The sequence below is a fragment of the Diceros bicornis genome, chromosome 25 (assembly GCF_020826845.1).
Source record: "Diceros bicornis minor isolate mBicDic1 chromosome 25, mDicBic1.mat.cur, whole genome shotgun sequence".
Taxonomy (NCBI): domain Eukaryota; kingdom Metazoa; phylum Chordata; class Mammalia; order Perissodactyla; family Rhinocerotidae; genus Diceros; species Diceros bicornis.
In genome coordinates, this window is record NC_080764.1 from 17293544 (window position 1) to 17305996 (window position 12453).

A 12453-nucleotide genomic window follows, 5' to 3' on the forward strand; every position below is an offset into this window, starting at 1 on the left:
CTTCTTTTAGGCTTAAGTATGAACTTTTCATTGTGTTTATTTTCCTAGCAATTTCATTTTTGTCTACCAACATAAGAAATATAGGAAGAAAATTTTAGACAGTGGGTAACAGAACTGGGAAGAAAATCCAATACCTAGAGTCACAACTTCAAGCCCTAGCCTCTTCCCAGAGACACCCTAGTCTGTGCTACTCCAGTCTGGTCTGTCAGCCACTTCATCCCTTATTCTTCAATTTGATTCTCTTTCTTACCTATTATGACTGTCCTGTACCAACATGCAGTTGTCCAAGGTAATCATTATTTGGATTAAGTTTAATAATATTCTACACCAAAACCATAAATAAAAAAATGCCTCTAGTCATTTTCTGTATATAGTCAGGACGTTCAGGTATGCAGTTAGTGTTTCCAAGGATTTTTGAAGTAAAACTAAGAAGAAAATGATTCATGATGTCACGATTTTCAAACTAAAAGGGAATTTAAATTAAGCAGACCCTGAGACTATGTATTAATAAAGGAAGAGAGAGCTACCAGTTATAATGTAATGAATAACAGGAGTTTAACAACAAATCTCAAGTACCTCTTGAATTGAGTTTTTGTATGCGTGACATGAAAACTAAACATTATCCATTCTTCCTCTGCACCCCACCCCAACTCTTTACAAATGAAAGGATACTTATTTGTGAAATGGCCTTAAAAGAATAAAAAGAGTAACAGAAAAATAGATCTTATATAATAAAACAGTTACATTGTGTCTCCATTCACCAATATCTGTGTTTTCTTATTAGAGGCTAAAAATGTTTATCTTCAATTATTTTTGGAACATATTTACTGACAAGGTAAACAGGTTATGTTACTTGAAATTTAATAAAAACAACCAGAGCTTTAATTCACTAGGATATTTTTTTCCGTTCTTAGTATTACAGAAGCATACTTACCTTCTGGTGGTTCATCACTAAGGTATGATGGGATTTCTTGTTGATTTTTATCTGCCTGATTCATGATCTCCTAAAAAACACACACACATATTTCATTTTAATTTCAACATGTGATACTACCTCTTATCACATGTTCAATTAAGACAATCAACTTTATTCAGACAAACATTTTAAAATACCCATCACAAGACTACTTCATCTTGTTTCTCTCGTACTTTGTAGTGTTTAAGAAATACACTTTTTTTTTTTTTTGTGAGGAAGATCAGCCCTGAGCTACCATCCGATACCAGTTCTCCTCTTTTTTTGCTGAGGAAGATTGGCCCTGGGCTAACATCCGTGCCCATCTTCCTCCACTTTATATGGAACGCCACCACAGCATAGCATGACAAGTGGTGCGTCGGTGCGCACCCAGGATCCGAACCTGCGAACCCTGGGCTGCCGCAGCAGAGTGCGTGCACTTAACCGCTTGCACCACCGGATCGGCCCCTTAAGAAATATTTTTAAATGACATTAGCGAACAACAGAAATCTTATCTCAAACACCAACCAAAGATTGGCAGGCACAGTACTGTATAAGCTTTCCTCTGTTGTTACTGCTGCTTCAACTTAAAGTGAAAATTACCAATTGAAAGAGAGTTGGAAGGTGAGGGTCAGCAGATAAAAATGTTAAGTGCTTCCTCCTACAGAATATTGGTTAACTTAACTGTAATTTATTTCATAACAGACAAAGAAAAAACTATGTTATGACTAAAAAATGTGTTCTATCTAAATAATTTCTAAAAAACATGACATCCTCCTCTTATAAAGATGACACCACCAATCTGAATCACAAAGAAATGGATTTTGATTACTTTTTTGTTGTTTTCAGAGCTCTTATAAACAGAGAATTCAAAATCTACTACAAAAAAAATGTACACATACTATAATTACCTCTAAGTACAAGTAGTAAGGGAACCTAAGAAATAAAATAAGCTGTGCTGGGATGAATAAAACATAGTTAAACTTTCTTTTCCCAATTTCCTTTACTATCTTAAAATATTTGCTTTTATATTCACTTGACTAAAGATTAAAACAAGTCAAGATTGGTCTAAAAAATTTCTTGCCTGGCCAGAAAACAAGGTTTGTGATCCTAGCAGTCAAATAAGTATTTCCTAGTCATAAAACCATGGAGCCTAAATTATTTTATCTGTACATATACAATATAGATTTAAAAGGATATTGTGAAATCGTGCCATTTGTGACAACACGGATGAACTCTGAGGGCATTATGTTAAGTGAAATAAGTCAGACAGAGAAAGGCAAAGTATGATCTCATTTATATGTAAAATCTAAAAAAGCTGAACTCAGAAACAGAGTAGATTGGTGGTTGCCGGGGCTGGGCGCGGGGTGGGTGGGCGGTGAGAGAAACGAAGAGATGTTGGTCAAAGCATACAAACTTCCAGTTACAAGGGGAGTAAGTTCTGGGAATCTAAAGTACAGCACAGTGATATAGTTAATACTGTATTGTATACTTGAACAGTTGCTAAAAGAACAGATGTTAAAATGTTCTCACCATAACAATGACAAAAAAAATGGTAATTACGTGAGGTGAAGGATATGTTAAACCTTATTGTGGTAAACATTTCACAATATATATGTGAATCAAATCATCACATTGTACACCTTAAACTTACACAATGCTAAATGTCAATTATATCTTAATAAAGCTGAGGAGAAAAGAATATTGTGAAAATTAACAACGTACTTGAATACACTGATTGACAAATACTGATTGAGGCACCTATTATGGGCCAGGCAATGTTTTAGGTGCATGAGATATAGCAGTGATCAATACAGACCATAAAATGTCTGCCACCATGAAATGGACACTCTAGTGGGGGAAGACAATAAATAAATATAGGAAGAATATACTATTATGTCAGATGGTGTTAAATGCTATGGAGAAGAAGGGATGGAGGGGGAGAGAATGTGATATTTTAAATAGGAAAGTCTGTGAAGGCCTTGTTGTGGTGACGTCCCAAAGGGTATTTGGGTGAAGAGTCCTCAAGGCACAAAAAACAGCAAGAGCAAAGGTCCTGAGTTGGGAGTTTACCAGGAGCAGCAAGAAGGAACAGCCAGAAAAGTGTGGCATGGGCCGTGTCAAAAAGCAGTAGGGGAGGAGGTCAGAGTGAGGTCTGGATGGCGAAGGCCCTTACAAGCCATTGTGGTAATTAACTTTTAACTCGGAATAAGATGGGGAGCAGTGAAAGGCATTGGGTGATGTGTTCTGATTCACACTTTCAAATGATCATTCTGGCTGTTGTGGGGAGAACAAGCAATAGGAAAGCAAGAACAAAGGCAGAAAGACCATTAGGAGATGTAGCATAATGTTCTCAAGGTTCACAAATAGTGTAGGAGGTATCAGAACAAAGTGGTTAATTTTAAGTGGTTAAAGGAAGGTCAGGGAAGTTTCCCTTTATGATTCCTACTGCTTTTAAGCACCAGATGACCAGTTAAAAATTCATTCATATTTCCTTCTGTATTTCAGTAATCCAGGCAAAAAATGTTGATGGCTTGAATGAAGGTGGTAGAACTAGTGGTTGTGAGAAGTGGGATTTTTCAAAGGTAATTCTAATTTCATGCAGTTCATCTTGCAGTGACTTTAAAACCTAAATCCTGTGTAAGATGGGACTTCACCCCCGAGTCCAGCAGCACGTGTCATGTGCTTAAATAGGTATCTTTTAGTTGCTCTAATGAAAACCCTGATTTAGGCCACTTATCAAGAGCACCTAATCTTGATGCTGGTCTAGTTTGTGAATTTAGCACATCATCCCATACACACTTAGAATTTAAAAAGTAATAGTGAAAATATGTAATCTCTGACAAAAAAATGAAAGAATATCAGGTGATGCATTACTGGGAGGCGTTCTTGGCTGATTTGCCTTAATTTTAAAACTCCCTTAAACCAGAAAGTTAAATTTATTTCCATTCATATTTATATTTCTTTATCATTGTGGTAAGGCTCTGGGATCAGAGAGCCTGAGTTTGAATCCCAACTTGACCATAAACTGTGTGCCTGAGGATGAATAACTTCATCAGATCCTTGCTGTTCAGGAGATATAAAATAGAAATTAAAGATATTCTAGCCCTAACTCTAAGATGAGAATACTCTCTAACAAATTCAAACAAAACATGCAGAAATTCCTGGCAGAATATGTGTCCCTTCCTGAAGAATATAATTATTTTGGAGCCACTTTCTTCCCCACTGGACTGTTAATTCCAATAGGAGAGACACTCTGTCTAGCTTGTTCATCACTGTGATCCCAGTATCTGTATACTGTACACATATAAATCCAGGGGATTATTGGGCTGATCAATCAATAGATGCTACCATACCCTGTGCAGAATTATGGGGAAATTATATACATACGTACATACATCTTACATATTTTAGCTGGAGTTTAAAAACAGGTATGATCGCTGGCAACTAGACTTTTGGTGGTGAACACGATGCAGTTTATAAAGAAATCGAAATATAATGATGTACACCTGAAATTTATATAATGTTATAAACCAATGACTTCAAAAAAAAAAACAGGTATGATAGTAACTGTATGTATTTCAAAACGGCCTTTCTGTATATATCCCACAAATCCCTACTAAAAGTCTTGACTTCTCCTTCTAATACAGAATCCCTTAACAAAATTCTTAATTTTTCCACATATATCTATCTTGTAATTTAAAAAAGAAAAAGACCACCATTTTAAAAGATTAGAGCTGCTTTATACTATGACAGCATAAAAGACAATGTAAATTCATCTAAATAATATGAATTGACTTTATCCTCCTATGGATAGGCAATGAGAAGCCATGAGCAGAGTAACATTGTCAGGTCTGTGCTTTAACAAGCTAACTAAAGCAAGAACAGGCAGGACAGAGACATTAAATACAGTAAGTGGCTACTTTAGTAGTCCAGTGAGATGAAAGAATCCGAACTCTGCCAGTTTTTCCTGTCTAAATAAATGTTTCGGCCAAAACCTAGGAGTCACCCTTGGTTTCCTCTTTTTTTACATTTCTGTCTAATCAGTAAATTCTGTTGCCTAAAAACATCCAGAATACGACCACTTCTCATCACCTCTACTGCTACCACTTGCAACTAAGCCATCATAATCTCTCGTACTACTACAAAATCTCTTAACTGGTCTCTGAGCTTCCACCTTGCTCATCCTTCAGTCCAGCCATGTCATACTCTGCTTAAAACCCTCCAACTCCTTCCTGTTTTGCTCAGAATAAAATCTCAAGAGTCCTTCCCTTTGCCTTTGAGTCCCAACATCTGACACTCTCCTGACATCTACCATTTTGCCTCTTGCTCATTCCAGTCTAGCAACTCAGGCTTCCTTGCTCATCCTCTCCTGAAAGGCTCTTCCCCAAGATATGTATCTGGCTCTCTTCCTTACTTCCTTGAGGTCTTTGTGCAAATGTCCCCTTATCAGAGGTCTTCTCTGACCACCTGCAATAGATTAGCACCCTCCTACTCCTCTCTTCCCCCATCATTTTCACCTAACCCTGCTCTATTTTCTTCATTGCTCTTATTGTCACTTGATATATGTATCTGTTTACTTTGTGTCTCTCCCAGTTAGAATGTAAGCTCCATGAGAACAAGGCTTGGTTTTGTTCACTGCTCCATCTCCAGAGCCTTAATCAATGCCTGATGCATGGTGGACACTCAGATACGTGAATTTTTTATATGAAGTAGAATATAACTTGGGTATTAATAAGAGATAAAAGATATAAAATTTCTAGTGTGAGCAACTAAGTAGACAGATGATGAAAACAGAGGCAAGAGAGGAGAAACCACTTCTGAGAGAAGATGAAGGACTTTTTGTGTGTGTGTGTGTGGTAAGAACACTTAACATGAGATCTCCCTCTAACATGCAAGTATACACTACATTATTGTTGACTATAGGTACAATGAAATGACTTGTCTTTGAACAGCTATATTTGAGATAGCTTCAGGGCATCCACAGAGATGTTTACCAAGCAACTGGATTTAAGAGGCCTGAAACTCAGCATTAAGTATGAGTTAGAGTTGAGGTCCTGAAAGTGGTCTGAAGTACTTGATAGCTGAAGCGGTCTGGGGGGGTGGCTGATATGATCAAGGAAAAGAGTGATGAGAGAAGTAGACTGATAACCTTAATTAGGACTGCTCAAATTTAAGAGGTGAGTGAAAGAGAAAGCAGCAAAAACAAACAAAATACACCTGAAAATGAATAGTCAAATGAGTGAAGCCTCATGGAAGTCAAGAGATGAATTTATAAGCTTCCTAAAGACACACAAAATGCAGACATTAAAATAATTTATGAAGATCAGATACTACTGGGAAATGCTAATGTTATATTTAGAGAACATAAAAGGCATATATCATATGATCCATTTTTTGTAATGCATATAAAAAGACTGAATGAAGTATATCAAAGTGTTGACAAAGACTGCCACCAGGGAGTAAATATATATATTATTTATATATATATAGAGAGAGAGAGATTTTCTACCATAAATATGTACTGCTTTTGTAAAGAAAAACATATTCCTAAGTCTTGGAAATCAGTGATATTCATAAAGGATATTTTTAAAGAATATGTAGTTCATCTACCTAGTTATTCTAGGTTTTTATTCTCAAATCAAGTTGATCATCTAAAAAACAATGTACTCGAATCACAAAATGTTGACTTGAAGAAAATGACATCATAGTTTCATTCAGCAATATGTTCTTGATAAGGAAACTCAGACAAAGAGCCTTATGCAGGCTATTACTACATTGACTGTACCACAGTGTTAAGCAATTACCCACGACATCACTCGATAACTTTGATATAGAGCTCCACCTAAGAAATTTCTTTAGAGGTATTCAGAAAACCTTTGTTTCCCCAGAATATTTAGCATGTTTTCTTCTCTTTGAGATCTATCTACCTTTCTATTTAAAAGATACAAAGATATGTCTCCCTTTTCCCTTTGGCTTCCAAGAAGCTTAAGGCTAAAATCCCAGCTCAACTAGGTAGGCTCCTATGGCCTGCATAGTTGTATCCTATCCCCCGCTACACATACATACACACACCCACACACACTCCACACCTCCTCAAGACCTCCACTCTTATTGCTATTTTCCCGGGTTTGCAATTTGAATATCTTATTTATATTCTTGCCATTTTGTTAGTACATGTTTTTGTTGTAAGCTGACAAATAGTATTTGTGGAATAAGTGGGATAAAAATATCATTTGTATCCACATTAACTTTAAGCATCACAAGAAATGATGCATACCAATATATGGTCCAAATTTTTGGTTAAAGAAAAAAAAAGAAGACTTGAAGCTAGAATCGTGCTTTTCTTTTCAAATGTTCTTTTTTTAAGAGCAGGCAGTGGTATGCCAGAGGCTTCAAGAACCACAAGAGAGACATGATGCATGCATTTTACTACAGAGTAATTTAAAAATACTGTTTTGTTTTTAAATATACACTAATTAAAAAGTCAAATAAAAAGTGCTTGGGAATTTTTTAAGATAATTAGACTTTCAAGAAATTTCATTCTTGCCTGGAGCTTCTTCAGGATATACTCTCTGATTTACCAGCTCTCTCTTCCCAGCCCAACCACACTCCCACCTCCCCCATGAATTTACTCTGCTCTTAAGTTAGAAGTATTTTTGGTAGAAGACTTTGAAATGTAGGAATCTAGATACTACTATACAGAAACAGAATTACATTTAATATTGTTAGCAATAATTACCAACAGGATTATCAATAAACAATAAAATAGAAAATCTGGAGTCCTGCCAGGCCAGAAGCCTGGCTACCTAGACCAGAGGAACTTGCTATTAGAGGGCTATGAAAGTTCTAAGAGGCCACAGAGATTGATTTTTGTTTTGTATATATTTTTTTAGTGTTTGAGTTTCTTGTACATCACTGGTATTAACAGCAAATATATAGTATTAAAATTCCTCTAGAATTCTTAGGGTAATAAAAATTGTGTAAAAGCAGCCAAGTATTTGGAATATATATTTTTTTTCTGAATTCCTAATGTGATCATAAAATACCAAGTTACCTTTTTTTTGCTAAAATCTTTATCTGTAATGCTATCTGTACTTTTTACTCACATAAACCATTCCCAATCTCTACACATATATATGTGCCAAACTTTTAGTGATTTTACCTCTTTATGGATATTATCACTTTATCACTAAGGAGAAATACTTTTTATATTACCATCCCTGTGCATTATCATTACAGGGGACCTGTTTCTTTTAAATTGGAAATTGTGAAGACAAACACACCCCTAATCTCCTAAAACTGGGAAAGGTAAATCTGCTAGTAAAATTTAAAAGTATACATGTGGAGATAAGTAACAACTGACAATAAAAGTGTCAAAATGACTATTTTTAAATGTCACCATTAAACAAATTTATTTAATTCTATGCAAACCATCTGCCCTAAAGTCACTGAGTCATTAGTTCAACATATACTTAGGTCCCTCCTATGTGCCAAGCACCCTGTTAAGGCACTGAAGATTTCAGTGTGATTAAGCACACACAGGACTACTCCAAGCCAGAGTTTACAATCCAGTGGGGATACACATCCTCAGCACTTTATCAATTTAGTTTCATACAAAAACAAAAAAAAATCTGCTCTCTAGTAACTCATAATGCACACACATTTCTTTTAAAAAACGTACTTTCCTAAGGAGGGCAATAAAGACAGAAAACAGCCTTTAGATCAGGACAAATAATTGAACTTATTCTGTGAATATAAATCAGTTGTACCATTTGGTCCTGACATGTCAACAGTACCAACTAAAACTGGTTGTAAGTGTGTTATTTTAAGAAATTATGAAATGTGAAAGATTTCTTTGCTGTAGATTGCAACTCATCAGCAGTTACTTTAAGCATTTTAGGCCAGGGAGAAATAATTCCTGTCCAGCAAAATAATATCATAGATCTAGCAGCTGGCAAATATATTGAGCAAGGATTAATAACAACACTATTCCCTAGAGGATAATTTCTTCCAATAATAGAAATAAGTAAACAAATGCCTCTTAGGAACCTTGTTTTTTAAAAGAAAACAGATGAATCACGGCTGTTTGTGGATATCTGTAACATTTTATCAAGTTTTCGTTAATAATGAAAACAAAGTCTGAAAACAAAGGCACACAAATTTGCCTATAGCTAAACATGCTCTGTGTACCAAAGGAAGTTACACAGCACTAACACCCTATATAAAGCCTAACTACAAAATGCAGTGCATGACAGTTTACCTCCAAAGCCACTTCAAAAACTTATTAAACAGTAAGTTCCAATTTCCCTATAAGAAAGACTATAAATGAATTAGCTAAATTCTTCTACATATTCTGTATATAGGAACTTTGCCACATCCTTACTCTCATGTTTTAGCTTCTTTGCCAAATAACTACAAGGAGTTTCAAAAATATGTTTATACAGAGCTTTAACACACATACACCAACGAACAGTGTATATTAAAACACCAGCTTACTGTTTTTAGGCTTCTCTAGTTAACCAACTATCCTGAACAGGCTGCTTTTAAAGAGGGCCCCTGCCCATTAAATCAACAGTAAATAGACTGCAGAAAATGCACTGAACCTGACAGGGAAGAAAAATAATCTGCCAGTGAAACTTGTAAGTGACCACCTAGTGACAAGCAACAACCAACAACATCAAAATGGCAATTTTTAAGTGTTGCCCTTAAATGAAACATTAAGGAGAATTACAGTAAGCTATCAAACCAGATAACCAGTACACCAGTTATCTTCACTAAATTATACCTCATTAGTTCAACAGATATTTGTGTCCCTACTATAAGTCAGACACTGGGTTAGGCACTGAGGTTTCAGCCTGAACAAGCAGGTAAAGGCCCTACTCTGAAGGTGTTTGTATAAAATCCAGTGAGATATCTTCAGGAAGCAGCAAAACAGGAAATACTCAGTGACTGAAACAAAGCAAGGTAAAAATTTTCCTAGACTCAAAAAAATCACATACACAAGAACCACTTAAACTTTTCTAACGATGTTCTCTACATTTTTACTGAACTTAGTTTCTGGTACATCTGTTCTAACACAGACTAAAGAGATGAAAGGGAGAAAAAAATAAAAACAGGATGCATATAGGTTTATTAAAGGTTACTTTCTTCTTTTTTTAAAAAAGCAGGCATGAAAACATACACGCACACATATACCTGTTGACGTAAAATCCATATTCCTGGGGAGCCCTTTAGAGCACCCACACAGTGCAAGTTTTAAAGGTTAAACAATAGCATGTAGCAAATAATAACAGATAGTAAATAAAGTATTTTTCATTTGGAAGTAGCACAAGTCTTATAATAATAAGAAGGGCATAATAAATAAGAACTCTCCTTTTTCTCTAGGTGTTTCTAAACCTTTCCCGGGCCCCTCTTCTCCCCCCACCGATCGCTTTAGGCACTAGCAAGTCGTTTTTTTTTTTTTTTTTCTTTCTTTAGCAGAGAGAGTGACGTGGCAGGAGAGGCAGAAAATGACCCTGGAGGAGCCGTGGCTAGGGCTGAGCTAGCACCTCCTCCCTCCGCTCCACGTTGTACACCCAGCACACCCCGATTCCCACAGGGTTCCAGAATTTCTGTGTCTTCTTACATAGAAGAGGCGATCTGTTTTTAGGAGAGGGGATCTGATTGGCAGTGGGAGCTTGGGAGCAGTCTTGAAGCTACGTGTGCATAGCAGGCACGGTTTTTATTTAGACTCGAGAGGCAGTGATGGCACTGATGGGTGCTCCAGCGGTCCCCACTCACTCCCTGGCGCCGCCAGCGCCTCGCTCCATTCCCACTTTCACCTTTAGGTTGGCCGTGAGGGTAGAGCTTTCCTACCTGGGAAGAGCACTGGGAATGTCCACTGGGGACCAAGGCTTGTGTGCCTGAACCCAAGAGAGCGCTTTGTCAACAGGCTGGAGTTAGTGGGGCGAAGAAGCCCAGCACAGAGCCCCTGTGCCGCATCCCCCTCCTCTCCCAGGCTCCTGACGCCCTCCCACCCCCATCCCCCAGCCTGACACCCAAGGAGCTCCGAAGTCAGGCGGAGGCTTCCAAGGGGAGTCCCCAGTTTTAAACCGCGGCGGGGGAGACAGGGACACGTAAAGAGGAGTAACCCCGCTGGCGAACCTCCATCCGCCCCCAACAGCGTCCCACCCCTCCCCCCTTTCCCGTTCAGTCCCCCACAAAAAGCCCCGCTCGGGGCCGCCAGGCCCGGGGAGGGAGGCGATGAGGTGCAGGAGAGCTAACGGAAGAAGGCGGCTGAGAGGAGGGCAGGAAGCTGGGACGGCGCCCCCCAGCCTCCCAGGTCGACTCACTCACTGCCGGGGTCGGGGGCCGGCGCCTGAGGCCCGGGCCAGGGCCTGGCGGAGGGAGCGGGCAGCACGGAGGCGGACCGAGGCGGCCTACGCAGCTGGCACAGACCCGGACGGTTGCGGGCCCCGCAGGCGCCTCCTCAAGCTGCGGAGCCAGAAGACTCGGTTGGCGGCGGCCTCTGGCTGCGGACGTGGCGCCCGACGCGACCCGCCCCCTCCGCCGCCTCCTCAGCTCCCGCCTCCTCCCGCGGCTCGGACTCAGAAGCGCACGCGCACCCGGGCCCCTCCCGCGCCCACCGGGCACACGCCCACCGGTTTCTCGAACTGCCCAGCGCTCCCAGCAGCCCCCTGCCTGCCGCCTCCCGACGTGCGCACGCGCGACGATCCCCTACCCCGGACCGAGGCTTGCTCCCGCCCCTTCGTCCCCTGAGCGCCTCCGCGGGAACCCCTGGCCGGCTGCGCGCGCGCCTCCTCCCGGGGTCTCCCCGCCCCCTTTTCTCCGCCGTCCAATCAGATCGGGCGAGGGGCTCGGGGAACGCGTCGGCGCTGGCGTCTAGTGCCGCAGCAGAAAGCCTGGCAGGCGTCCGAAGCCTTCGTTCCGCCGCGAGTAACGGTCCCTGGGAATTCAGAACCTTCGCCCTAGGGAGGCTGGGGCGGTCGCCGATTTCTGGGGCTCTTTCTTCGCCCAGGGGCCCCAGCCTTCTTCCCTTATCTGCTTCCCGTCAAGGGAGTCACGGGCTGGGCCTTCTCTCAGCACTTCACTTTGGGGCTCCAGGTGACGGGGCTGACGAGAGAGACATTGCTCACTTATTGTTGTTATTTTAAATCTCGCCTGCCCTGGAACCGAGCTTCTGGAGAGTGAGAACCCCTCTGGGTCGTCGTCGTCCCCCAACGTGTCCAGCAGTGCCGAGGGCTCGCCACGCGCCCGAAATTTCCAGGAGAGAGTGGGTGTCAGTAGTGAGGAGCAGCGGATCGGGAACGAGAAACCCGGCTTTGCGCCCCGCCCTCGCCCCCTGCCTCGGGCTCGGCGCCTCTCCACGTCTGCCCGCCTGTCTGGAAGGTGCGGAGGAGAGGGCAGCGGTAAGAGGAGACCGCCTGGACCCCAGCTCCGGCTGCTGTGAGGCATCTCGGCGCTTCCCAGGAGGAGTCGTCCTTTCCACCTCGCAGCTG

The 12453-nt window shown here is 40.7% G+C and overlaps 1 protein-coding gene across 3 annotated transcripts in view; it reads right to left on the bottom strand.

Moving 5' to 3' along the window:
* TMEM263 (transmembrane protein 263) overlaps positions 1-11693 on the bottom strand; it is a 17034-nt gene extending 5341 nt beyond the window's left edge. Inside the window, exons 1-2 of one of the 3 annotated variants that reach the window (XM_058568502.1) lie at positions 11676-11693; positions 935-1004 (exon numbers count right to left, since the gene is read on the bottom strand). In XM_058568502.1, coding sequence (XP_058424485.1) covers positions 935-998 — 64 coding nt within the window. In that variant the 5' untranslated portion in view covers positions 999-1004; positions 11676-11693. Of the gene's footprint in view, positions 1-934; positions 1005-11286; positions 11370-11675 lie in introns of those variants that run through there. The other 2 variants (XM_058568500.1, XM_058568501.1) reach the window with 2 other exon arrangements.
* Positions 11694-12453: the final 760 nt, after the last annotated feature.